Here is a 27,763-nt window from a genome sequence, read left to right on the forward strand (position 1 = left end):
CTACTTTTCCTTTGTCCTCAGCTGACTTACTTCCATCTCACTGTATTGATTATGAAAATTGCACAGAACATCTCCACCTCCACTTCTGTTTTAACTAAACTGAAGGCATTCTTGGGTTGGCTTTGTAATCATTCCCGCGTCATCAAATTCTGCTCCGTTGTGATTAACAACTCCTATCTCCTACTGCACTCAACCCAGTTGAAATTTATTTTAAGTAATTTTCCATCACTGTTTGGATTGATAACAGCAGATACTCTCCCAAATGAAATTTAAGGTTGAGTTAAAAGCTCAGGTCAGCGGGGAACCATCTGGCTCCATCAGGTTCTATCAGAATGCACAGGGCCAGTTACCACGAAGCAGGATGCCTCACCCCCAAACCTCACGGCGATCAGAGCAGGCAAAGGGGACTGGTGGCGGAGGGACCTTCCCACTCCTTAGGCAGGCAGGGACCTCTGAGCATCACGGACACCTGGACACAGGACACCTGCTTCAGATGGAGCCTGTATCTTCCTCAAAACACTGTATCCCTCAAGACCTACTCCTTGTAAAATAGGGACTCAGTCTTACTTAGCTGAGTGGATGAATTTAGAACTTTGAGGAGAAGGGGTGATCACGCACAACAGCTTCACAATCTGGGAGATGTGTGTGGAACGTAAATGGTTTTGTGCCCTGGAAAACATTCAAAATCCTCTGTAACCAGTGGCTGAGAGTCACTCTTTCTTTTCCCTTATTTTAAATTCTTTAATTCCTCTTCACTATGCATAGCATTAACCTTCATGGATTTATAGGCTTGTATAGAAACACCTTAATGTAGTTGTGTGTGAGCAGAGGAACTGAGGTGGGAAGGAGAATATACAGCCTGAGTGGACAGGGGAGGTTTCTCCTGATTACCTGCCATGCTCATTCCCTTTCTGACCAAATGAATTACTGATGCTTGCTCACTGTTTTCATTCTCCCTCCCATACTAACCACGGCCTCAGTGTCTCCCCTTCACAGGGAACAAGGGGCCAGGGCCGGGGCTACAGCCGCACACGAGGGGTTGTGGTGGGGGGCACCGCACCCGTTAGAGGTGGAGAATCAGACCATCATGTCCGAACTTCTACACGCTCCCCTCCAGGACCCCCCCCCCCACCCGTCTTCTCCTCCTCTCAGATTCCAGCGTCTCCCTCCTCTGACATGCCCACTGGCTCACTGACCTTTGAACCCCCATATGCTGACGTGGCTTCATCAGCTGGGCTGCGCTCAGGAGCTCCCCAAACTGCCCTTTCCCTCGGCCAGTGTCGTCACCCCTCCTTCAGCACAGGGACTCCGCGCCTCACAGCCCTGTTCCTCTGGAGCCAGGAAAAGCCCGTGAGCTGCTGCTCCCTGGGCAGGCCGCCTCCGTTAGGACACCTGTGCGGCACCTGCCTTTAGTTTTAGATACAAAGTTTTGTTCAACCAACCTACCAAGGTTCAAAATAAACAATCTGAGCCTCCCTTTGTAAGGATACCGACCTCACCCAGGGCAAAATGCAGGTGCGATCGGGCTGTTCCTTCTGCCATGCTCATGAGGGAACGGGCTGAGATTCTGATTTAATTATTATGGATTTCAGCATTGTCTCAGGACGTGACATAGACGGTCATGAATGACTCTGGGAAAAAGTGTCACAGAAGCCACTGTAGGTGCTAGTCCTCCAGCCTTCACTCATTGATCCTGTGCCTGTGAGGGCACGCTCTGTGCCAGTCAAGGGTCTGCTGCACAGAGTCTAGGGCACAAATCCTGCCCTTGAGGAACACACAGAGTGGACAGGAAGCTTATCGGCATGATTAATCTGGCAATTGAAATAAGCACAGATGTGCCCAGACCTGGGGTGGATATGAGCTGGTGTAGTTAGATTTCACGGAAAGTGGTAGGTCGGGTTGGAAGGACCAGAAGATGTAGCTAGTGGCTGAGCAGTGCAGGTAGGGTGCTGGGATAGGGACAGGTGGCATACCACAGAAACCACTCCTTCCCCTAAACACAAGTATGTCGGTGTGGTTCTTGCAGTGTTCATGTGGGGAACCTATGGGGATGAGGTGGGACGAGGGCCCGGTCAGATCCAGATCACGATGCTCCTCGGACATGAGAGGACCGGTCAGCTCTGTCTGTGGCGAGGATTGGGGACACAGAACATAGTCTCAGATGTGAGACTGGCAGGGCCTTGTGGAAATGCATTCGGTGTATCTGTTCAACTCTGTGATTTTCAGCCGAAGGGAGAAGTTCAAAAGCTGCCACAGGTGGAATATAGTTGCTCACGCTTCTCAGTGTTCTTCCACCCGTGTTCTCGGCTCACGTGCGGTCAAGCTGGCTTCCCACATATTCCCAGCGTTTCAGGCAATTAACACTGGTGTTCTGGACTCCTAAGAAACCGCAAATACGCATTTACCTTGTAAAATTCCCTCAAGTTTCTGCTCTTGGTAAAGTCAATCATAAAATGGGTTTGGGCCAGCATAGCATCTAGCAGACAGCAGTTTAATATATAATTAAATACATTTAATAATATATGTATATTTTATATATATATTATACCTCCTAGATCATATTGTCACTTAAACATTCCCTGCCATTTAGTGAAGTGTTCTTAGTCTTTCTTATACTGTATCTCATGTCTTCAAACCAACAATCCTCGAGGTTGGTCTTATTTCCTTTCCCCAGAAGAGGAAACTGAGGCTCTTAGATGCTAAGTGGCTTGAAGTCACACGACTTCAGTGGCAGACCCAGATCCTAGCAGAGGGCAAGGTGGCTCTCGCTGGGGGCATCGGAGGGGCTGCTCGGGCGGGGATGCGATCAGGGCATCCTGGGAGGTGGCCGGATCCCTGCTCTCGGGGGCTCCCAACCTACACCCCAGCCACATGCACTTCCTGTCGCCACGTCAGGCTGCTAGAGAGGCTCGGCCAGCTTCCAGCCTCCTGGTCACTGGTAATAGTTTATTCTGTTCTGACAAACCTGTACCTGAGGGCATTGCTACCATACATCAGGGAGACCCAAGAGACTGAGGAAAAGGAGCCGCAGGTGTGGTCAGAGTCCCGCGGCTCAGCGGGTGGAGGTGGGTGGAGGGATTAAAGAAGTAGGTTGTGCGCACCAAAGACCCTTCCGAGGGTGCAGGGAAGCCTCAGCCTGACATGCAGCCCAGGTGTGCTGCAGACTGACTTCTCCTGGGGTTTCCATCCCAGCCAAAGAAATAAACAGGAAGAAAAAGAAAAAGAAATGAGAAACTTGTAATGAGTAACAGTTCTGCAGTTAGCGATTGTTGGCAAAGGAACTTGTCTTGAAGGAATGATTCAACCTAAGGGAGCCCCTCAGCTGGCTGTTTCCGCCATCCTGCCCCAGACCCACAGACTCCTGAGAGTCAGATAGAAAGCTGGTGGCAGCTCCAGCCTGGAGACAGCACAGGGCAGTGCGGGGCTGTGTGGCCGGTACCTGCCATCCAGACATAGGGATGCAAGAGGGATGCAGGGACGGCGGAGGGGCAGTTTGGAGGAGGCAGGGGGGTGGTCCAAAAGGTGCTTCTTGGTGGTGACCCATCTGAAGGAGTTTTCTTATCCACGTAACTGGGTAGAAAATAAAGTAAAGTTCTCTTACTTAACAGTAGAACTTCTTTTATTTATTCATAAGGAATGTAGACATTTGTACTTGATTTTTAGTAACTCTGTTCTTTGCCTCCCACCATTAATACTCTCTTGTGTAAAGAGATACGGCACAAAATAGGATAAGAAACTGGAATAGGTTTCAATTCTGGTCATTTGATCAACCAAAAAGGAAACCTATCATTCTTTTTCTTTAGGAGTAGTATATTTTTAGGGGATTTCTTTTTATTATTATATGGAATCCTGGAGCTTCAAACCACTCTTTAGCTCTTGATTGGACTTCTGTGCCACAGAGAAACTATTTAATAGCACTGAATCCATGAATGAACAATGGGCGAATGACTTCTGTTGCACATATTTTTACCTCTCCATCTTTTGGTGGGTCAGGTCTTGATCATTCTAGGATTAGCTGTGTGCACTTGGTTATTAGCTGTTACCCATCTTTTATGATCTCATACAAAATGTTTACCCTAAGTTTAAGCTGGACTTCTGTTATAGATCGATTGCTCCCAGCCATCTGTGAGGAGTGAGAAATGCTGACTCCACTCCAAGGGTTACCTTTTCTCTTTGGTAAATACATGTCTGATCTAGTTCCAGGCCCTTGGCCTACACAAGGCCCTCCACCTCTTTCCCGTGAGATTTGAGGCAGTTGCCTTTAGGAGGAGGATGGTGGATACACCCAAGGGTTTAGGGCTTTGCTCTTTCTAAACATAGGCTGTTCTTTGATCTTGCAGGTCTCCTTCCCTCAAAGCCTCCCCTTCTGAGATTCCCAGACGTGGTGCAGAGAGGATGCCTCTTCTTGGTAGTGTCTCAGGATGGGGCTGGGGTCTGGGATCCCAAGAGAAAGGCAAGGACCACTTCAGGGCACCAGGGCTCTATCTCTTATTGCAAATAATACAGAGCAGCCTGCACTGGTTTAACTCTATTATTCATGAATCTGTTGATGAGCTATTCATGCTTACTGAGTTCTGGAAGTGCCTTTGCTCCAAGCCAGAAGTTATGAAGGATTTACTGGGCTTTGACTCCTCCAGCCCCCGAATCCCCACAGGCACCAGCAGTACAAGCAGAATGAGCACCTCGTGTCAGAGAGAAGGATGCTTGGCACATGGTGGGTCCTTGGGCATTATCTGCTGAGCGACTGAATGGCAGCATGAGCAGAGGGGACATTCCTGCCTGCCCATGCTCTCTGCCCGGCCATGGCCATATATGCCCAACACTCGCCAGCTGTAGTCTGCTCTTTTCTTCACAGACTCTTCACTTAAAGTGTATAGCCTGGGGCAACTTGCTCCTGACTTGTACACTAACGACCCCATAGCTGGGTTCCACATTGTTTTCAGGTAGAATGTTTTGAGGTACATCTGGCTGGAGAGAACAGAAAGCATCACCGCTCAAGAAAAGAAGGAACAATACAAAAATGGGCAAAAGAACTTGTGGCCAGAGGTTGAGAATTCAAGTCCACCACCTCACATCTTTATCATACAGAATTTCAGATGCAGTGAAACAGCTGACAGTTTGCCAAGGGTGCCAGTAAGGAGTGTTTTTTGTTTGTTTTCTTATTCCATGATGCCACCATTCTAGCATAGATTGGGACAATGCCTGCAATAAGCAGTTTCTTCCAGAAAACAAAATATGACTATGAAATACTCCTCTTGTGCTTATAGGAAACAATTGAAGATTAGACTGAGCCTCCCATCAGTTAGCTGTCAAGCTGTACAAATACACTACCTCTAAATTGTCTGTGGAATCACATTACATGGGTATTTGCAGAACTGTAAGTATCAGAAATAGATCAACTCAAAGTCAATATCAAGATCAAGAGTTTTCATTTAGATAGTATATTTTATACAATGTTTTGATTTGGACTTTTAATGAACCCTGAGATAATATAATTCCACTTAAAAATGCCATGCCTTTGGCTTCTGTTTTAATCTGCCCCACTTATCTCTAAGTGCCCAGCATTACCCACCTAGCAGTAATGTTTGCTCAGATCCAAATTAGATGAACCTCTGACCTTTGTCCACTCTGGAAGTTTGCTTACAGTTTTCAGCCTGGCCAACTAAATTTTGGTGTCTATATTGAATGATGTATAAGGGTAATACTTTTCCTGATTTTTTTTAATTTTACGGTTTTTTAAAATTACAAAATAAGTATATTCTATTATATCCTTATTGTAAAAAGTTCAAATATTTCATATGTATTTAAACAAAAAAGTAGAAATTCCTCCTTCACCACTACTTGGAATTCCCTTACTTCTACCCCATGTGACACCTTAACCTAGAGAGAGTGGTTGGCATGTAGGCTGTTTCCACATACAAATATCTTCCTATGCATATTCCATATTTGCTGATATGGAGCTTTTTTCACTTTTTACCAAATGCAAGATCATATTAACATATTATTCTGCAACTTGCCTTTTCCACGTAAATGGTGTTTTGGAGAGCTTTTACTTGGCATCATCAAATAAGCATGAAAATGAGTCCATCCTGCCCACTGTAGTGTCTGCAGAGCATTCCCTAGTGTGGTTATAACTTATTCTGCCAGTCCAGTATGGCATTCTAGTTGTGGATGAATTTTCACGATTAGAGAAAATATTGCAATGAACACTTGAGTCTTGCTTTATATTTTATTCAACTTTGAAAATTGTTATTTATATTGTATACCTTCCTAGTATAGAACTGCAAAATCATCCATCTTTCTGTTTTGATAGTAGGGGCCACATTGCTGAAGGGACTTGGACATGACATAGCTCCCAGGGGAACCAGTTCTGGACTGGCTTTCCTGACTCTGTGGTGTGAAGCGGTCCCCTCCTTAGGGGGGGACCTTGCTGAAGGGACATGCAGGGCACACTAGAGTCAGAAGTCGGCCACCAGGGACACATCAGTGACGGCCTCTTCTCCTTTTGCTCTGAACTTGCCGGGGCCCTCGGCCACATGAGGACAGCGCCGACAAGCCCCTGGGAATGCTGCTCCTCCTCGGCCATTCCCACCGTGCCTCATGCTACCAAGGGCCGTCAGCACTCTGGCTAAGCGTACACACAAGCCCCTGTGTCTTTGCGCTGTGTTTCAAAGTGTACAGACTTGGTCATTAAGACAAAAGAGATGGAGGAAGAGGAGGAGAAGAAATGGTTCTGTCTCTTTGACAAGTAGATCTTGTAGGATTTTAGTGAAAATAGCATATGCATGTGTAACCAAACACAACTCTGGCTACTTCTGAGGCAGCACCCACATTTTCTGTATGTGAAATGCAGTTTACCCCCAAGTAATATTTAGTTATGTAATGGGATGATCAAATCCTGGACTTGTCACTTATGAAGCATTCAGCCTCTCTGGGTTCAAGTTTCTATTTTACTACAGAAAGGATATCCATCTCTGGGGAGTACGGGCTGAGTTAGCAGTAACTTGGGCAGCTCGCAGATGTGTCATGCATTTAGATCCCAGAATTTGTTAGTCATCATTTTTATTATCATTTTCTCTATTTTTATAGCATCGTAAATAAACTGCAAGAGGCAACATTGCCTTACAAAAGGTAATTTAAGAAAAGTACACACATATATGTATATATAACCAAATAAATAAGATAATTAGCACACCAGAGCAATCTATCATTCAGCCATCAAACTCTAGATGAAATAAGAAAAGAACTGTGACAGCACCTCTCCCCCAAACGGGGACCCCCTCTGAGAGCTTCCCAGTAAAATCTACGATGTAATGGGTGGGCCTGCCCACAATAGCAGTAAACTGAGTGACTGTTGGTAAACGTGTAAGGGAAGAGTTTGTGGGTGCCCAGAACTCCCATCAAGGTGACCCACATGCAGCCACAGGGAAGGCAGGGTGGAAAATGATTGCATATTAGTAAACTGAAACCTAATCGATTGAGTTGCATCTTGCGTAGAGAGAGCGTGTGAAAGGAATGGGGATTGTCAGCCCGGACCCCAGAGGACAGATCAAGGACCGGGGCCTGCTGTCCCAGCACCACCTGGGGAAGGTGCAGACTGCATGTGGGGACAGCAGCGTGCACACAGAAGGAGCAGCTCCCTGCAGGAGTGGGGCCCCGAGAACAGGAGCACGTGGTTCCCGCAAGGGCTTTGAGCTCAGACACAGGTGCAAGTCCTGGGGCTGCTCTCCTTGCCGCAGATGCGAAGTTTTGTCACCTCTCTAAACCTCATTTCCTCTCCTGTGCAAGGCAGGTAATGACTGTGACACCAGCCTAGGCTGTTCTGAGGATTGCCTGAGCATGTTTAGAACTGCCTTTATGCTCACATGGCCGTGGAAGGCAAGGGGCGCCCCCAGGCTCCGCTCCAGGAGTGTGGGGGCGGGGCTCGGCTCAGCCCCAAAGCCAAGGGCAGTTCTCAGAAGCTCCAAACTCGAGCACTGCCTCTAACCTGCCGATCATTTCCTTTAGAAAGAACTCCTCTCTGTGAAAGGCAGTTGTGGTTTTAAACAGCCTTCTTTTTGCCCAGTCCTGTGCCCTCTGCCCTCAGCAAGAACCCAGCATGTTCTCAAGGCGCGAAGTCTGTGAAGTGTTTGCGCTCGAGGAGGCGCATTCAAACAAAGGGAAGTGGAACAAGTTAACGTGTGGAGAGTCAAACCTACAGCTGAAGACTCCCAGCCTGTCAGGAGGCGCCTCTGTTACATGGCACATTTTCTTACAGCTAAACCCCACCGCCACCACCCTGCCTCCAAACGACTGAGCCATCAGTGCCCTGAAGAGTCGGAGTCGTGCCTGTCACTCACAGACTGAGTTAAATACAGTCTTATTCTTAACGTGACCTTAAGAACGAACGTGCATATGCAAAGTCCCCCTGATGCCTCGGCCACCTGTGGGCTGCACGGCCTTCACCTGCATTATGCTGGCTTGTGGGGTGCGGTTCCCACCACACTTTTAAAAAAAAATTCAAATCCATTGCCGAGATTTAAAAGTGGAGAATTTTGCATTAATATTCCATCTGGCCCACTGGCCTCACATTCGTAAACAGCACAATTATCTATTGCTAAAGGATATCACTTCCTCCTTCAGGCAGAATACCTCCTCGCTACCCCTCTCCCCTGTCTCCTCTTTCAGTCGCCCTCTCTCCCCCGGCACTGAAGCTGTGTGTCAGGTTCCATTTATCACCTAACACAGACCTGGCTTTTCTCATTTTTATTAGTTGCCTGGCTCTTGTACGCATTTCAGTCCGTATCTGTTTCTATTGTATTAAATAACTTTGAAGAGCAGATTTTCTTTCCTTTTTTTGTTTCAGATAAAAAATACTTTTGGCAATGTCCCTTGCATTATCAAACTAAACATGAAGGCTTTTTTTCTCATTATTTGGAAAAGATATTTGTTCCTAGAGTGCTGTTTGTATATTCCAACTTTGACACAAGGGCATCAAACTGATAGACAAGATGCCAGAGGGTGTAGGGGGAGCAGGAGTCAGCACTGATGGACACGCTTCAGAATCCACTGGTTTCACCTTGGAAGTGAAAAATGGAGAGAAATAAAATCCTATAGCAATACAGAATTTCTTGAAGAGAGAATATTGGTTTGGTCTTTATTCTACTTTGGCAACTCAGAATTTGCTTTGAAATCTCTGTTTGAGAAGATACTGGAAAGTGAACACTCAAATTTTGTTCTGTGTCTATGTGACACTCATAGATGTACTTTAAAATAGAAACAAAAGTCTTATTTCAGATACTTTAAATGACCTCTTAATTCAAGCACTCAAATTATAGATGATAGTACATTTATTTACATTTTTGGTTAATAGACCTATAGGGGTATATGTGCAGGTGAATATTTGATCTATTTATAACCAAGATGATTGCTAAGTTTTTTTCCCCAAATCTCATGAGCTGGATGCCAAATCTTAACATTTAAATTGCCACCATGCTCCTTGTAGTATGTGATCTGTAATACAGAGCCATAGCTGGGCACCTGGAAAGATGGGACAACTTGCCTGACGCTGCACAGCGGGTCCGGGGCACAGATGGGAACTAAGAGGAACGTTCCCACTACCATCTCTGAACAGTTACCGCAGTTCAGACGCCAGGCTAAGTGGCTGTGTCCTCTCATTTAATCCTCTCTCTAACTCTGTCCTATAGACAATATCCCCACTCTCAAACAGGGGACACTGGGGAATCTCAGAAATAAAGTACTTTGCCCAAGCAAGGAGCTGGGGACCAACAATCCAGAAAAATCTCTGTGCTTCTATAATTGTCCTTAAAACACTTCATCACACTACGTGGTTCTCGCCATTGATAATTTGGGATAGTATTTTCCTTACCTCTAAATGCAGGTTTGTAAACAATCTGTAAATGATAATGAAATATAGTGTCGATTTTGAGTGTTTTTGAGCATTTTATTGACATCTTGGTGACTGTAGAGAGTCAATAACACTCTGCTCTTGTCATAAAATCATTACCTCGTGCACTGTGCCCTGTGCAGGGGGCGTGGAGCTGGTCTCCCAGGTCCCCTGTACAGTCAGGGTGCCCTGTCCTGTACCTGACTGAGGCTCTGGGGGCTGGAGGACACACATGTGGTTCTCAGACCACCTCATCTAGTTCAGCTAAGCTCAGATGAACGTGTGTTCTCGGAACTCGTGTTAATTCAGGCATAGAAGAGATACCGAGTATGTGACTAGGTGTTACCTGGAATCTCTGAGCCTTGGGTTCCTCATTTTTGAATGGAAGTAAAGGCACCCACTGCATAGGGGTGTTGTGTGGGAAAAAATATATACTTATCCTCAGTGTATTTCTGTCTCAAAATAGTTATTCCTTCAACCCCAGTTTCTTACCTACCTTCTGTTCCTCAATTAAACAGTGTACCATGACCCCCAAAACACAAGTTAGAGGGAAAGAGCAATAGCTTGACCTTGTTCATTTTTAACTTTCTTGCCAAAGGGTGACTCACCAGTTCCTTATTTGCATGACTAACACAAACAGAGCTTGAGTTCTTAACTGCCAAGATCTCTAGAACAGAACAAAAGGAGAGACTACCAACCCATAACTCTAAAGATTTGCTCTTTCCTAGAGTTAAAAGGTGATAAGAAACACCCTAGGCTGCTGAAAGCCTGTTGGCAGGGGCCCGAAACAAGCCCTTGGAGGGATTTCGAGTGGGATTCATGAAGCCACTTTCAAGTTAATCTACAAGAAGATATGTCAAGAGATCGCTGGTCTCTGTGGAAAGGCAGGCGGTGGATACTGGCTACCAGCCCTGCCTGGGCCGGGTGGGGGTTGCTCCTAGCTTCCCCAGGAAGCCCAAGCTCTGAATGTCCACATCTTCGGACAGACTTGGGAATGCTGCAGAATCTCCGTGACTTTGGAAGCCGTCCGTGGGTCTTCTAATAGGCATCCCAGCCTTCCACACACACTCCTGAGATGAGAGGCCCTCTGTCACTGCCTATTTGATGCAATACACCTCAATCGCTTTTGAAAAGATGAGTCTTGGTAAGGAGTCCTTATATTACTCACCTGTTCTCTTTTTTCTGAACTTTATGTTTTGCAGGACAAATGATACTGGCTTGCTTTCCTTCAGAGACCACTTGCCCGTCACTCAGATAGTTATCACTGGTACCAACAGATCAAACTCAGAAGCTGCTTGGAGAATCGGTCCCTTGCGTTGCTATGGTGACCGTGAGTACTAAAGTGAAAGAAGCTTTCTGTCTGCACTGCATAAGCACAAGCTGTTTTTATCACCCCATCCCTTTTCCCCTGCAGAGTCCTCTAGTCTTGAAATCTACCTGCATGCCCAGTGTCTTGCTGCGCCCCTTTGTGCCACAGTGCACCGTGCTGAATGACATTTTCATTCGCAAGACACTTCTGGAAAGCAGTATCGTTTTCTACAGAAGCCTCTTACCTCCACTTCCCTACCTTCCATGTGGAAATGAGTGTTGATATTTCCTTCTTTTTTAAAACCACAGCTTTATCTGGAGTTTTCCTAGAAAACCTCGGCATTAAAGACTTCATCCGACTTGAAATAAGCTGTAAGTGCCCTCATTTATGAATTTTATGTAACTGGCCAACAGTGCATATAACTTCTCTCTGCCATCAACAGCTAATGCCTATTTGGGCTGGCAAATGAATCTCCCTGGACATCTGTGGAATTAGAATGGTAATTTCTGGCCCTGCTAATGCTTTCTGTGTCATTATTTCCCATCAGTATGTAGTTAGCCATTCTGATTTCAAACTAGTGTATTGCCAAATTCCTGTAGACACTTATTTCAGCCTCCTTTATCTGAGCCTTTGGTATTTTCTATCTGTGACTTCGAGCGTCCACATCACAGAACTTTTCCATTGCTATTCCCATGGATTCTATTCTACGATGCATTCAATTCATATTTTGGGTCTACTTCTTTATGGAATTTGCTTTGAAAGTCATTTCTTGACTTATTTCTCACTACCAGGGCCATGTAACTACCCAGTCAGAATCCCCATTGTTTGTCCCCAACTTCACCTGAACAGTGTTGTCTCTAATGAATTTGATGCCAGGACGTGAATCATTTTTAATATCCTTTCTATCTATGCAAGTTATACTAAGGAATAATCATCAAGTTAAATGAAAAATAATAGAAATACATGTGGTGAAACGTTCTATTATTGAACTTTTATATGTAATCATGCCAATAAAAAATGTTAGTACAGAAAAACAAAGACAGTATAATAAAATACTTTTTAATTACATTAACTGATTTTTTTACAGAGGGAGAAACATTACCTACATATTGATTTGTTCAAGTAGCAGTTACAGCATTTTAATTTCTGTTCCTTAGTCTTCACTTCCGCAATTTGTGAATGATTTTATCAAAATTGACTTTCCTCTCATGTTCATGTTCAAAAGAGAGTATAATCAGGTTTGTCAATCTGTTCTTATTAGGATATCATTATTAAGTTTAAATCAGTTTGTTAATTTTAAATTTAAAATAACTTTTCACTTTATGCACCAGGCATATAAATTTTAGGAAAGATTTTAAACATAAGGATGATTTTGGTAGAGATTCATAGAAATTCCATTTTACAATAAATTATAGAAATTGCAACACTTTCCATGAATATTTTTCAGTATTAATCTGGCTACTTTCAAATGTCCCTGCAATAAAAAACAAACAAACAAAAACCAAATCTTTTCAATGGAAAATTCATCATAAATTATTATTCTTTTAGCTAAAACTTCGCAGAGTGCCTAAGGGTGTAGAGGTACGTGAGCTCTCTTTGGGAGCAATTTGTGTCCACAACCCCTGTGGCTCTATATATCCATCCATTTCAACAGTAGATTAAACAATGATAGCACAGTAAATTGTAACAATGAAAGATCAGACTTGAGTTTTTACGCTTTAAAACAAACATATGAGTCTGCATATTCTGGTGTATATGGAGTTCTCTGTATTAACTTCCCTCTTCAATAGAATATATATTAAGTGACAAGCAATAAAATGTACTATTTGTAGCTTATAAATACATTACTAAAATTAATACCAACATCAGCATTTGTTAGAATTAGACCAACAAAGGTTTTTGTGATGGAGGAATGTTTTATTTCTGACATTGTTTAGAATTACTGGTACATGGTCATAATAACAAACAGATCTACTCTGTGTTGCCTTTTTTCCAATTCTCTGCATACACTGGACCCCTTATTTCTTACACACAGGGTGGATGCCCCCAGCATCTTGCCCTCATTATATCCATGACCATAAAGCTTCCTGCTCACCGTTAGGGATTTAATTTATCTGTGTCTGAATGTTTACTATAGTTTGACTAAGGCGATTGGCCATATTACAATAATGATGTGACTGCGTGAAATACCCTTGAAGCATAAGTAATGTCTTAGCAGGAGAAACTCGGAAATTTGAGAGCTCCATAAAAAGACCAAAGTGCCGGCTGGGGGAGATGGCTGAGGTGTTTGTACCAGTCTCTTGCTAATCACCAAGGGGCTAAGTGTTTCTTTTGCTGCTACAGCACAATACATACAAGGAAGGGGATCTCTTTAATTGGGAGTTTTAACCTCCTTTTACTCCAACCATTTAGAGAATTAATGGGAGGAAGTTCTTGTGGCTTTCATGTGGAGTAAGATCCCTCATACCTAACTTGGCAGGGCTCTGAAAATGTGGTGCTGAGTACCAACCATTTCTTAACACGGATATAACAAACTCAATGTAAATTTAATAAAAATCAAGCCCCAAGGCCTTTTGATCCATTACAGCAGCCGCAAATGTCATGGCATATTATCACAAGGTAGTGAGTGATGATTTAGTGTTAATTACATTTCAATGTCCAATTTGTTTGTACTTTCTGGTACAACATTTTGTCCTTTCGGTTGTACAAAAACGTTTGAAATGCAGGTGGTATTGAATGTGATGAAAATTTAAAGTCTATTGATAAAATTACACTTTTTCACCAGATCAGAAAACATGTGCTTTCAAAATAGGAAGATTTTATGTAAAAATTTTTAAATATAAAGGCTCATATTTTCCGAAGTATTTTATTTTGTTATTATTATTTAAAAGAAAAAAAAAACTTAGAGGGGAGTTTGCATTTCATATTAACTGCTACACTTATCCTATTCCTTTCCTGCAGATGGAATTTTTACCCTGAAGGGTTCAAGTGTACAAATTAGCTACTTAGAAAGGAAATGGCCTTTAAACAGATGTAGCTCAGGCTAGATTTTTCTCCCATCCCCAAGAAATGTTCCTCTATAACTCTCTGAGCAGAATCTTCCAAAATTGATATATCCAAATTGTTGGACAGGGAAAAGGAATTTTCACAAAATTTTCAAACTAGTTTCTTCTGGGTCATTTCCAACTAAGACATTTCAATTTTCTAGCCTTGAGATGAGCCTACATTCTATGAAAAGCAAGATATTTCACTATGTCCTCAAGTCATAGCATATGTGTTTCAAATGAGACTGAGAAATCAAATAGTCATTTTGACAATCATTTCACAATGGCTGTGACATAGAAGTAGATATTTAGGAGTGGATGACAGGGAGCAGAAGGAAATGGCTGTTGAGAGTCAGGATGGCCTTGGAAAGAGCCTATTATTTACAACCCACTGTGGATTCAAATTTCTGTCCCTCAAATTCTAATTGTTAGCAAATTCTTCATCCCTTCAGGGCTTATTTGTGCAGAATGGCCAGTCAGATGTATTTGGCTGCAATTAAAAGAAAACTTTCAGATTGATAGACTGAAGGATGGGAATTCACTCATTCTACGGCATGTGACTAAATCCAAAATTGGTGCAACACTTGATTTCTGGTTGGATTCAGCAGTTTAATGTTTCTACTTTATTTCTCTCCTTGCTCTGACTCCTAAATATCTACTTCGGTCTAACACTAGCTCTCCCTCAAAACAGAGCTGTGTTTCAGCTGATAAAAAAATCATCTCTTTGGCAGCTGTCCCAGCAATAGACCAATACCTGTGGCCATGAAAGTAAAGGTTACGGTTTTTCTCTACTAGGGTCCACGCTTACGCCTGGTCAGGGAGAGGGGCAGCTTTCCTTAAAGCCTGCAGGAGGGGAAAATAATCTTCCATCCAAATTCTTGGCTGATATGCTGTAATAAAATACAGGTTAACAAGAGTCAAAGAAACAGAAGTTTATTAACACATAGAACTCGTGTATACATGGGAGATACCCAGATAAAAATGACTAACTCAAAGAGATGGCCTGGAACTCCAGCTTAGATAGCATCTTCAACAGAGAATAATACATTTATGGAGAAAAGTAATAGGGAAAAGGAAAGCAGTTTCGGGTTTCCAGTGTCAGAGATAAAGGCTAGTCACCGAGATTCTCTATGTCGATTCCTCCGTGCCGTCTCCAGGCCGACACGGTGAAGCTCTTCAGGTGATTAACTTCTGCCTTCTTCACAGGGAGCAGGAGAGGGACATCTCTGGAAGTGTATGTCCTGCTGTTAGACAAATAAGGGGAGGGGAGGGCAGGGGGCTTTCCTTGTCTCTGCATCTTCTCAATTGCCCTCAGTCTAAGTTATCCTTATGCTGAAGTGACATATATTGGGGTAGCATATTCTGCTAGCCATATATATATATATGTATAATGAATGTATATGAGATAGAGATTAGGAACAGAATTCTCATTTTCAGTGGTAATCATATCAAGAATATTACCAAATGCAATGTTAATGTGCAGTATAATCCTCAGATCCTCATAGAATAGTAGACATAATACTAATAATAACATTTATACTAAATTATTGAGTGTTTACTCTGATTAGACACTGTACTAAATGCTTTACATTCATAATTTCATTTCATTTTCAAACAATCCTATCTACAATCATCAAGGTATTATACTCTGGTTTTCATTGTCAACTCATAGTCCAATATGCAGATGACAGCATGAGCCCAGGGAGGGAAAGCAAAACACCCAGAGTCACAGAGCTAGTAAAACTGAGGATGCAGAACTCGAACTGCCTCTCTGTTCCTTAGAGTAACCCCCACCTGCTTTGCAAAACTACCTTAAGAACCAAGAAAGTAAGAACTTAAAATACAATTATTTCCCTCCATGTTTCAAGGTATAGAACATTCAGGAAGTCCTTGAGATTTTTAAGCAGAAGTATGTGTGCTTTTCATCTAGAGATAGGAATCACAGTTGCCATCAGACCCTTGAAGAGTCCATGTATCCAAAAAAGCTTAATGATATTTCACTTAGTTCTTACTTCTCATTTGACTGACAAATACATGGGAAGTCAGAGAGGTTAAGTGACTGCACTAAGGCCTTGCAACTTTCTTATTCCATAAATGGTCTCTGAGGTGTCTCACATGCTGAATATGGGGTAGGAGTTAGGGACGGAGAGATGGAGTCAAATTTCAAGGAAGGAAGAACATTATTTGGAGCCTGTCCTTAGAAGGCTTCTTCACATCTTCCAGAAATAGGTGGAAGATGCTATGCTGTGGTCATGGCAATTTCCTCTACCTAACACATCCCTTCTTTGTCAGTCTTCTCAAAAGTGCACCATGAGCCCATTTTCTCCTCCATCTCTGCATTCTCGGTGCCTATCACAGGGCCTGGCTTGTCAAAAGCCCACTGAAAGGCTAAGGTGCCCTCAGCTGTGTCTTGAGTCCTGAAGGAGTAAAGAATGAGAGAAGATTTTTTCCAGACAGTTGGGGGAAGGAAAGGCCAGAGGGTAGATTTACAAAAGAGCTGATTCTGCCTCAGCACAGAGTTCAGCTTCCCCATCCAGGGCTGTTGGGTTGTGTCCATCCCGCTAGCAAATGGGAGCTCGCTTATATTTGTCCCACCCATAAAGTCACTAGTCAAGCTGGACATAATATCCATTTACTTAACTTTTTTTTTTCGGTCAGTTCTTTCTAATCATCTGAAATTATATATTCTAGGTTTAACTGCCCAGAGAGATTACATGTATTTTGGGGATGAAGGTTCTGTCACAAAAAAAGTGGATTTAATGGTGAGCTCCAGAGACACAGCACCTGGGCTGGAGCAACTTAGCAGCTGTCTGTGACTCACTTCCTCTGTGAAATATTACCTGTCTCAGAAGATTATAGTAAGGCTTAAGTGACTTGAATCATGAAACATTCTTAGAGTGCTAGCTTGTTTTAAGCACTCAATAAACATTAGTTTATCTGCATTTCACTGATTCTCCCCCAGTCTTGGGAAGAATGGGCTGAGCAAAGTAGGTCTTTAATAGTGACTTGAATAAAGTTAAATAGTAATAATTTAAAAATATTTTCCAAGAAACCTGTATCTTGGTATAAAACTAAAAATAATTCAAAGAAAATTGCAAAATTGCATTTAGTATGTGCAGTGTAACATTTTAATGAATGAACCTTCGATCTGATGAGTGCTTCCTGTGTGCAAGGCCTGGTGCTAGGTTCTGGGTGTCCAGTAGATGAGGTGTCCTCTAGAGTTTACAGACTAGCTGGGCAGACAGACCATAAGCAGATCATTATGCAACAAGGGGATAATGTTTGAGCAGCGATGAGCACAGACAAGAGACCTAGCATGGAGGTGGGGGTGGCAGGGGGCCGTGGGCACAGTGGGGCAGGAAGCCCTCCACAGAGACGTGCTGTCTGCAGAGAACGTGACATCTACAAGACCAGCCTTGCAGAGAGGCTTTTGGCAAAACCTTTAACTTCCCTCCCCTCCATTTCTCACCGACCTTTGCCTGTGTTCAACAGAGAGAAGTAAATTTAGGTTCCAGTCATCCTCACGAAAGTGTTTATTTGATCTCAAGATGTGCAGGGCTGCAAGACGGCATCAGTGACCTGGATAAGAAACAGGAAGTGGCTCAAAGAGCCAACTTCACTCTTATTTAATCTTTTAATTGCTGAGCTCGATTCATTCTTTAAATTCTGTTTCCTTTAGTGAGTGGGTTTATGATCCAAGGCCAATGTACCTGGGCTGGTGAACCGTGCCACCATGGCGACAGTAACACCCACTGCCACTCATTGAGAACATCCTGTGCGCCAGGCACAGTTCCAAGAACTTCCTCAGGATTAATTCATAACCTGACAGATAGGCACTGTTTTATTTTTATTTCACAGATGAGAAAACTGAGAGGTGCCAAGATAGAAAACTTGCCTTAGGTCATGGTGACCCCAGAGTCTGTGCTCTCACACCCCATTTTTATTTAGGGCCTCTGCCTGATCATCTCTCCTGTGTGTCAGGCCTCACGTTTGCTGGAATGTAAGACAATTCAAGCTCTCAGTTACTTGAAATTTCACATCTGAACATCTGAAGGCCTCCTTATGCTGAGGACGGCTTTGTGTTAGGGTTTATTTAGGCTGAGTTGGGAGGGGGTATCCAGGGTTCTGTTTGGCCTCTGGTGTCACTGATAATGGCAGGTGACAACTTTGTCAGGGAGACGCATCCTGACTGGGGGCTGAGGGGCGGGGCTGCCACAAGAGCTGAGAGGGAAGGGACGGCCCAGCGGGCGAAGGTCCACATCCTGAAAGGGGACTGCCATCTCCTCAGACCCAGTTTCAAGTTCACCTCTTACATCCTTCAGGTTTGGAAGACTCTTAGCTAATACTGGTAAATACAGGAAGATATACTAAATAGAGAAAAATGGTGAAAAATCCTACTTTTCAAGTTGTATTCTACTTACTCTGTGGAACACGGGCGAATTGTGGATACATCTCTCAATTTTCACTTTCTCACCCATGAAATGAGAATAAACATGAGGCCTTTCTCCCACGGTCATTCTGAGGAGTAAACTGAGAGAATCTATGTCAGTGCTCAGTACAGTGATCAGCAGAGTTCACAGCACCTACGTGCTGCCACTTGTCTCGGTCTTAATGGCCACATCACCACCACCACCACCACCTTTACCACCACCACCTTTACCTACACCACCACCTTCACTACCACCTACGCCACCACTGTCATCACCACCACCACCTTCACCACCACCTACACCACTACCATCTTCACCATCACCACCACCTTCAACACCACCACCTACACCACCACCACCTTCACCATCACTACCACCACCACCATCATCACCACCACCACCACCATCATCACCACCACCATTATCCCCACTACCACCATCATCTCCACCATAGGTATTCTTGCCCCTGACTAGCTGACCCTGGGTAGTAGGATATGCAGATCCTTTAACAGCAGAAAGAGTCATAGCAGTAGCCCAGCATCAGGGTGGGGTGGGGCCTGTGTGAGGCCCAGGCACTGCCCTTGTGCTTACATCTCCTCACAAAGCACTTCAACCTTCTGCATCTCCTTAAATAAAATAGAATACCAAGGTCACTGAAGTAGCATGAAGGCTTGTGTCACATGTGTTAGTGGAACATCACAGAAGAGAACACTGGGCTTGCACAGCATGAATCTTCTCCCTGCAGGAGCTGAGCTGCCTAGCTAACCCAGTATCTACGTACTTTGAGGAGGGCACATTTGAAGCTAGAATAACCCCCAAAACCCAGAACCTTGGCCCCGATGCATGTTGACCAGATGGTCATCAGTGACCCTAGTTCCCATCCTATTTCCTGTATTCTACAATGGTACCAGCTGGGCCAAGGAAAGAGCTTGGGGCTTGGCATTTGGGAGTTATTACTACTGATGGTGATTTCAGCCGCAGGCCTCTGAGCACAGTGGCTGGCTCACAGTGGTGTGCACCCGTCGTCAGGACATGCTTGTGCCCTAAATGCACTGACAACGCCTTCATCTCTACCATCTCCCTTCCTGGTTTCAGCTCCTTCTGAGATCATGTTTGCCATCGATGTGGGGACTGGCCCCGTAGAGCTCATAGCCCAGTCTCCTGCTCTTCTGAATGACAACCAGAGGACCCTCAAGGAGACCTCACTGCAGGTGGAGAGCCTCGCGAGGGTCTCCAGGGAGACTTCAGATGAAGGCCATTTCCAGTTGCAGCTGAACAGCCAGTTGTTTGTAGGTAGGGGACGTCTGAAGGCATCCTTTGTGCTAAAAACCCCGAGACCACTGGGTGACCAGGCTCAAAGAAAATTGGTTCTATTTTAGGCCTGGGAAATGATTCAAATGTGTCATAAAGCATTTATGATTATAAATTTAAGTTTATAATTTCTTCCTGAATTCATTAGCAATAACAATACAAGATTATGCCACTCTTTAGCAAATTCTGAGGTGGTCTCAGACCCTTCCTGTATCTTTTTTCCTTGTACATATTAACTTTAGATGTCCAGAGACCCCTATTATTTGTCATTCTTATAAATCAAAATCTACTCTTAGAAAATGGGTACATCAGCTATTTATACCTTAGTAGGTATCAGCTCTAAGTCACTGGGCCACCCTCCTGACCCCTGCCCCTGATAATCACCGCTAACAATGGAATGAAATATAGCAGGTCAAAGGCATTTCAGCAATAAGTGAAATGGTGGGGAAACGGCCTATTACTTCTTAAACCAGGGGCCTCTGTGATACTCCCTGAAATCATCACATAGGTGGTGCCTGCTCTGCACCAAAAGCAGCCCAGGACCCTGAGCAGACGGCACTCCCCTGCCCATTCCCTCCATGAGACTCAGAAGCAGGCTGTAGACGAGCGGGTTATCAGAAGTGGCTGCTGCTGTTGGTAGTGGGCCTGGGACGGCTCAGCCATCACCACTGAGCCATTTGTTGGTTCATTCATTCATTCATTCATTCATCCATTCCACCTCTTGTCACTGAGCACCTGAACACAGGGTGGGCCCCTTGTTGGACAGGGGACATTGAAAGATGAATTGTGCAGTGACACTACTTTTCAAAGAACTCACAGTTTTGTGAGTGTGTGTGTCCATGTGTGTGTCTGTGTGTGAGACAGACAGACAGACAAACAGAGAGGGAAAGAGAGAATTCAGCCACATTAGTCCAGGTGAGAAATGTCAGCCTCATAGTCATAATTCAGAAAGGTTTTTTTTAAAGTAAGCTGGGCAGGGCTTGAAAAGAGTTAAAGTACAAAACAGATCTGTGAATATTAGGACTGTTGTAATATCAGAGCCAAGAGGCAGCTCTTATGTAAAACTTGAAGTTCTGATGCTTGAACAGTGATAAAATAAGTTCCAAAATTGCCAGTTGACCCAGATTTAATTTCCTTTCCTTATTTATTTTCACAACACTCACACTCCATAGCTTTACTGGATTAGTGACATGCCATCAGCAGTCAGTGGGTGCTTCGTACCTGTGTCCTTTAAATTTGAGTTTGTGCAACTTCTGACTCAGAAAAGTACCCATTAGAACCATGCCAGCTAAAGGGAAGAGAGAATATGTCATATTCTCTCTTTTCAACAGAAATCATATTTCTGTCTTCATCTGTTTTTCTACATATCTAGCAGAAGCTAAGATATAAAGGATCAAAAGCATTTTTATGATTACGAGGCATTTACTTAATTAACAACTTACACAAGTGATATGATTTACTCTTAAAATATTTTTTAAAATTTATATTGCTGTTTTAATTCTATTTAAACATCACATTTTATTTATCTGACAAAGTTTGCTAGGCATCAAGATTTAATGTCTTTTTTGATGGTATCAATTCAAGTAGTTTGCAATTTTCATAAATTATAATCAGCCAAAGTTTAAATCTTCAGGCAGCATTTATGAATCTTTCTAGCTGAAAGGTGTGTATAAAAATGGAATTTTTTTATCCTTTCATGCAAATTTCATGTAGCTATGAAGTTATCATATAGGCTGAATATGTAGTAAACTCTGTGCAAGTCAAGAGGGAAAGAGACAGCTGTATCTCAGGGCAGGTTTCTCCTCCAGACATTTCGGGACACGGGTCACAAATGCAGCGGGCTGGGAGAGCGCGTCGGGGGCCCAGGGAGGGGCTCACACGGGCTGCAGCCAAGGTCGGCTGCGGGAAGAGCACCAGCCTCTCCTGCAGCTGCCGCCGTAGGTTCCATCTCAGCTGTTACTCGCTCGGGTGACTTTGTTTTTATGTACGTGGAGAAGAAAAAAAAATGGCTATTGCAGGTAATTTTTGCCTGTTGGTTTGAATTCTGTTGTTCAGTGTTCAAAGATATGCCCATTTAGAAATGTCATGCAGCCAAAAAAGCTGAACTGCCAGTATTTCCACTTTGCATGATCTAATGCCCCTCCCCCAAGTGAAAAACAAAATACACACACACAAAAAAAAACTCAAGAAACTCTATTTGGCTATAGCAGCTAAAATGAAAATTTGCATTCCCTGTCATTCAGAAATGTAGAGACACTGGGTATTTATATTTGGTGGTCAGAAAAAGATATCATTGGTATGGACTTCTTTCCTGGGATAGACTGAATGTGGCAGCTGTTGCATATTAATTTGCATATGTCCATCTAGACACCTTTGGCCACTGAAAGATCTGTCAGTCAAAGCAGTGTCATTCAGCCTTGTGACCACTGGCCTGGCTTCTGGGCCCTTGAGTGCTTCCTGGGTGTCAGGAATGGGTGGGATTTTATAGGAGAGAATGTGCCTCTCAACACTGCCCCTGTCACTGGGATGTGACCAGTTGAAGTGTTTATACATGAGTCAGTGCATGCTGGATTCCCAGAATCAGGACTGCACCTTCAGGCCTCCATCCCCAGGCGGGTAAGGGGCATGTGCAGCCGTCCATCTCACTGGCCACTTTTCCTTAACAGAGTACAAGAAACTTCCTAACACAGAGCTTCTGAAATGCATGCTGCAAGCTTCACGTTGCCTCCTCTCTGAAATTCTTACTTTGGCCCCAGCACTTTACTGTTCACTATGAATGTGCCAGTCCATAGGAGAATGAGCAAGAGAAATCCAAGAACCAGCATCCATTGCCAGAAGTGAAATGAAGGGACCTGGGTGTGCGTGTCCAGGTTAACTGCCAAGAAGCCATGGGACCTTGCTAGGGAAACTGCTAACCTAAGTGACCTCATGGTCTTTATCTGCAAAGTAAAAATGAAGAGTAGTAACTGATCGTGCATGACTTGAGGATCTCCTGTCTCCAGGTGTATATTAGGAATGACAATCACCCTTATCTACATGCCCATGTGAATGTAACAGCAAGGAATATGTCTCATTCTCCCCAAATCTGACATCACATCTTTACAAATGTGCTGCAATTACAGAGTGCACATTTTGTAATGAGGTGGGGCCGTGAGTCTCATTTTTGTGTTACTGTACTTCCTTTTCTCTTGTTTTGTCTTAATTTCTGAAGTCCCATAATAGTTAAATAAGACTAATTGCCCTGATTCGTTTGAGAAATTGGGGAGAGACCTCACAATGCTAGAAGGCAAGTTCCATGGGGCTTTGATTTGTGCCTCGTACCAAGTACCCAGAGGAGCACCCGGTAGTCACTCAATAGCTGCTCTGCAATGAAGAAAACAGTGCAGGCCACCTGGTTCCTCGTGGATTGCTCTTCCACAGCACCAATGCTGCACAAAATCTAATTGTTACAGCTTCAAAGTGTTTTGAAAGAACATTGGTTCTGTTTGATTTTGAGAGAAGTAAATGATTAAATCATCCCTTTTGCAAAATGGTATCTCTTCTTGAGCAGGTTGAGAATTGAATATATTTACCCAATCTCAATAGTCCGTTTAGTGTTTTCTGCCTCCTAATATTCCAGAAACTTTCTTTTGAAGTCTTTATCGGCTACTTCTTCTGTTTTAGCTGAAGCTCAGTGCACCATATACCTGGTCCACATCGAATAGATAATGAGCAACTGAAGGAAAATGCAGTTTTCTTGTTGTTATTTCTTTAGTGCTTGCCTTGGCAAAACCTACCATGAATCATACTGTCTTTTTTTAAAGGAAGATGCCACATGGCACCGAATTTTCCTGCAGCCCAGGGGCATAGACCACGCAGATCCTCAGCGTTAGAGGCAGCCATTCTGACTCCTCTGGCACTGCCAGTCACCTGAATTTATAACTCAGGAAAGAAATAAAAAATTAGGACAGAACTGTTTATGTACAGCTGGAGTGACAATTATAAAAAGAAATACAAGCCAGATCTTTTTGGAAAATAAAACAGTGCTCTGTGGGTGCTCAAGGACCCAGTCTGAGGAGTGGGAAGTTGCACCTTTTCCAAAGGCAAGAGGCCCTTGCGCCCATGTGGCCAGGACAAGCGGGATCAAACTCCAGGCTGGAAAGCAGAGCACCCAAGGGGCAGGGCGATGCCGGGAGCTTACCTGAAGCCCGCGGCACCTGTTTCCATATCCCCAGGGATTCAGGGCAGAGTCACCAGGGGGATTCAGGGAGGAGGTGAGAAAGCTCTTGAGCAGAGGGAGAGGGGAGACGGGATATGATGAAAATTCTCGGCCAAGTGTGACTGGCAGATTGGCACTCCGCTCTCATTTTGTCACCATGTTCCTCTGATCCAGGGGACAGGGATTTGGCTGCAGAGCCTCTTGAGGAGGAAAGAGAGGTTGTAGAAGAGGAGAGAAGTGCTACGTTAATTCAGCTCCCGGCTTCTTAGTCCACATCTCAGGCTAAAGGGTCAGGGGCTGCCTTGGTGTATGGAGGCTTGAGAACCTGTGACAGATGGTGGGATTGCTGACCAGGGTCCCTCTCCAGACAGACTTGTCGCCCTGCCGCTGGGAGTCTGTAGGAGGCTCTCTGCCCCCCTGGACGGAGCAGTGCCTCACAGCCAGACCCTCCCCAGGGGTCGCATGCAGTGCCAGCAGAACCCAGGGCATGCGGGCCGGCATTTGGGCCCAGCTCGGGTAGTGGTCCTGGCTCCCGTACTCCCATGGGCTGCACAGCCGTGGTCTAGCCTGTGCCCAGCTCACCCTCCTCTCTCGCCCTCTTCCCCCCTCCCATCTCGGGGTGCATTCCCAAGGCTCCCCTCCAAACCTCCTGCCCTTTAACTCCATCCCGTAGCCTGCTTTCTGGGGAACACAACCTGAGGCCAAATCAGGTGGGTTGTTTTACAACATACACACGTGCACACACACACACACACTTTTTGAAATCAAAGTAACTTTCTTAAATGACATTTCTTCTTCCTCCCTCCTGAGGAGTAGCCGTAGAAGAATGCCTCCTCTTCTCCCACCTTCTCCTCCAGGACTCTCTGTAAAGTCAGTGGGTTCCTTGGAGTTGGGTCTGCCCTGTTCGGCTCAGCCCCTTCCGGGGGTCCTCCCCCACTAACTAGGATGGGAACCCCAGCCTGGCAGACCATGTTCCTTGAGGATATAGCCTTTTGCTCATTCAAATTAGCTGTGTTTCCACAGGGGTGTTTGTTCCCCAGCCCAGCCCTCCGCCCTTGTGAGGAGGCCCATCGTGCTGGATGGTAACCTCCTGATCATGCCTCTCGGCCCTCCACTGGTTTCCTAGTGGGCACACATAGCCTCGAATATCTTTAGTCCAGACCCCCGTTGTAGGTTCTCTGGTGTATTTAGTGTTCAATAAATGTCCAGTCAGTTAATGAAAGTGATCAGATGCAGCGCTCCAAACGCTGGCCCTTCCCTTACCAGATAATTCATAGTCCAAGTCATGTCCTTTACCTTTTCTGGCCTCAGATTTTCCGTCTGCCCTTGGGCTTCATACTCAGTGCCTCCCAAATCAGTTGAAAGTTGACTATGGCAGAGGACGTTTCTCCTCCCAACTGGAATTTCCTATGAGGGGTTATTAGAGTGGAGTTGCAAGCAAAAGATCCTTTCAAATGGGAGATTGTGTTTCTGGCTTGGTGGGATAACGAAGCACTCCCTCCCCTAGAAATTTGTGATATTTGACATTCACAAACACAGTCACCTGCTGCAATAGCTCTCAGGGGAGGCATCCCGCCCCACCCTGGACGCTGTCCTTTTGCACAAGTCAGAGAAGCGGCCCCCCACGGCGGCGCGTCGGATGCGGGATGTGCCGCGGCTGCAGCTCCAGAGGCAGAGGTTCCCCCGCCACAGTTCCGGGCGGCGCACGGCACCCCAGGCTTGCTAATGAGCTGTCCCTGCGGACTCAGCGCCCGCCCCACTCAGCCCCCGGCTCCGGCTCAGGACGGTGGGCTTCCTTTACGCGGGATGGAGGAGGAGGCCTGGCAGTGATGGCCTTGCCCAGGCAGGAGAGGGCCCTCCCCGGGGAGGGGGTCCCGCCGCCAGCGCCAGGCGCGCACTTATGCTGGCCGCCCCGTCCCCGCCGCGTGGTGCCCCCTGCGCGCCCAGTGCTCTCCCCTCCTGGCCCTCCCTCGGCCTGCGGCTGGGACGGAGCCGTGGCAAAGGCCAAAGGGCCTCCCAGCCTTCCTGACCCAAGTGCTCAGTTCTCGGGTAAGACGCCCCCTTCATTCCGCCTGGCATCAGCCGCGTCCCCTTCTTCCTCGGCCGGAGTCTCCCTAAGGCCGGGAGTGGGCCCCTCACAGCCCAGCCTGCACCATTTTGCTGAACTGGCAACTGCACGCGGGCTGGGGCGGCTCAGGGGGAGGCCGCTGCCCGCTGGCCAGGCCGGCGCAGGCCCGGGAGGGCTCGCCACGCAGGCCTGGGTAGGAAGCGGCTCGCGAGCGGAGGAGCCCCGCTCCGGGAGTCGGGTGCGGACGGGGACCGAGGACCCCATGCGTGGGAGAGTCCGTTCCTTCTCACAGCCCCTCGGTAGGCTGGAGTCCCCGGCCTCCGAGCTCCACTCCCCTCCAGAGCCGCTGCCTTCGTGTTCCCTCTGGATCCGTCCTTTTTTGTGCCTTGTGTGCTCACTCTCATTTTTCACCTCCTTCCTTTTCTGCAATATCACGTCTCTTCCTTCCTCTTCGTCCTGAAGGCCCTTTAAGCTCCGTGGGCACCTGGCGTTCCCAGCAGGAAAATGTAGAGGATAATGTGTCTGGCTTGCTGCAGCTTCATGTTTACAAAGGACTAAACACTTCTATTTTTACTGTTATTATTATTGTCTCTGTAATGGTGCATATGGAATCAAGAGCTTTCCATCACAGTTTTATACTTTCTAATAATAAGAAACACTGTTTTAATTGATACAGTCTATATTCAAATATAATCTTCAAAAAGGCAAAATCATGAGTCTCAGGCAAACAGAAAATGAACATGTGTTTAAGATTTTATATAACTTGTTAATTAATGAGGGTGTCTGTAAGATGTTACGACCAGGCCAGAGAGCATCTGAAAAACTAGGTATGTAGAGGCAACTTAACAACAATGAAAATGTAAGGATTCAGTTGTCAGGTTAAACACAAAACTGCTGTTCAACAGGCCATCTTTAGAATTATAAATTGTTTCCATCTTTAATGGAAAAATTATCCTTCTATTTTCCTGCTTTGTTTCCAAGTTGTAGGTAATTTTTCTGACAAGAGTTGCTTCTCACTTTTGACTATGTGTCCCTAGTCACACTGCAGCCATCAGCTGCAGGAAGAAAGCTCAGAATAAGAAAAGCCGCCAAGTGGCTGTGGCATAAATGCATCCCGACGTCGTGAGGGCACTAATAGTCTGGACTGTGAGATCTGGCCAGCCCTGGCCTGCCACAGATGTTTCCTTTTAGTGAATTGTAGGCTCTTCTTACAGTTCAGGGTCTCCTGCGTTCATCCGTAAAATCACTCTGGGTCATGTCGACTGTTAGGGAAAATTCTTTAAAGCTTGTAATTAGAGGCTTTTACTTTATCTGGTTGTTTCTTTGAATGAGTCTGTGGGTTAGCTGCTGGGCAATACCTTTGCTCAGCAGGGCCACCCTGAGGAAAACTAATCAGAGTGTCTGTCAGGACCCCAGTGCCCAGGAGACGCTGGCACCCCTCCCACTGGGCAGCAAGCTGGCAAGGCAGCCAGCCTGGAAGGTGCCAGGTCTTCTCCTGATGCCAGAAAGGACCTGCG

The 27,763-nt window shown here is 45.1% G+C and overlaps 2 protein-coding genes across 2 annotated transcripts in view; both read left to right on the forward strand.

Moving 5' to 3' along the window:
• The window catches only part of LOC130684337 (contactin-associated protein-like 5), a 122,834-nt gene extending 99,150 nt beyond the window's left edge, over window positions 1-23,684 (forward strand). The window contains exons 5-9 of the mRNA XM_057504952.1: window positions 7,090-7,131; window positions 11,089-11,216; window positions 11,504-11,566; window positions 19,765-19,962; window positions 23,644-23,684. Coding sequence (XP_057360935.1) covers window positions 7,090-7,131; window positions 11,089-11,216; window positions 11,504-11,566; window positions 19,765-19,962; window positions 23,644-23,684 — 472 coding nt within the window. The remainder of the gene's footprint in view (window positions 1-7,089; window positions 7,132-11,088; window positions 11,217-11,503; window positions 11,567-19,764; window positions 19,963-23,643) is intronic.
• Window positions 1-27,763, forward strand: part of LOC118935650 (forkhead box protein O3B-like) — a 217,255-nt gene that overhangs the window by 150,599 nt on the left and 38,893 nt on the right. The gene's annotated exons all lie outside the window — the stretch shown is intronic.

The sequence above is a fragment of the Manis pentadactyla genome, chromosome 7 (genome assembly GCF_030020395.1).
Source record: "Manis pentadactyla isolate mManPen7 chromosome 7, mManPen7.hap1, whole genome shotgun sequence".
Taxonomy (NCBI): domain Eukaryota; kingdom Metazoa; phylum Chordata; class Mammalia; order Pholidota; family Manidae; genus Manis; species Manis pentadactyla.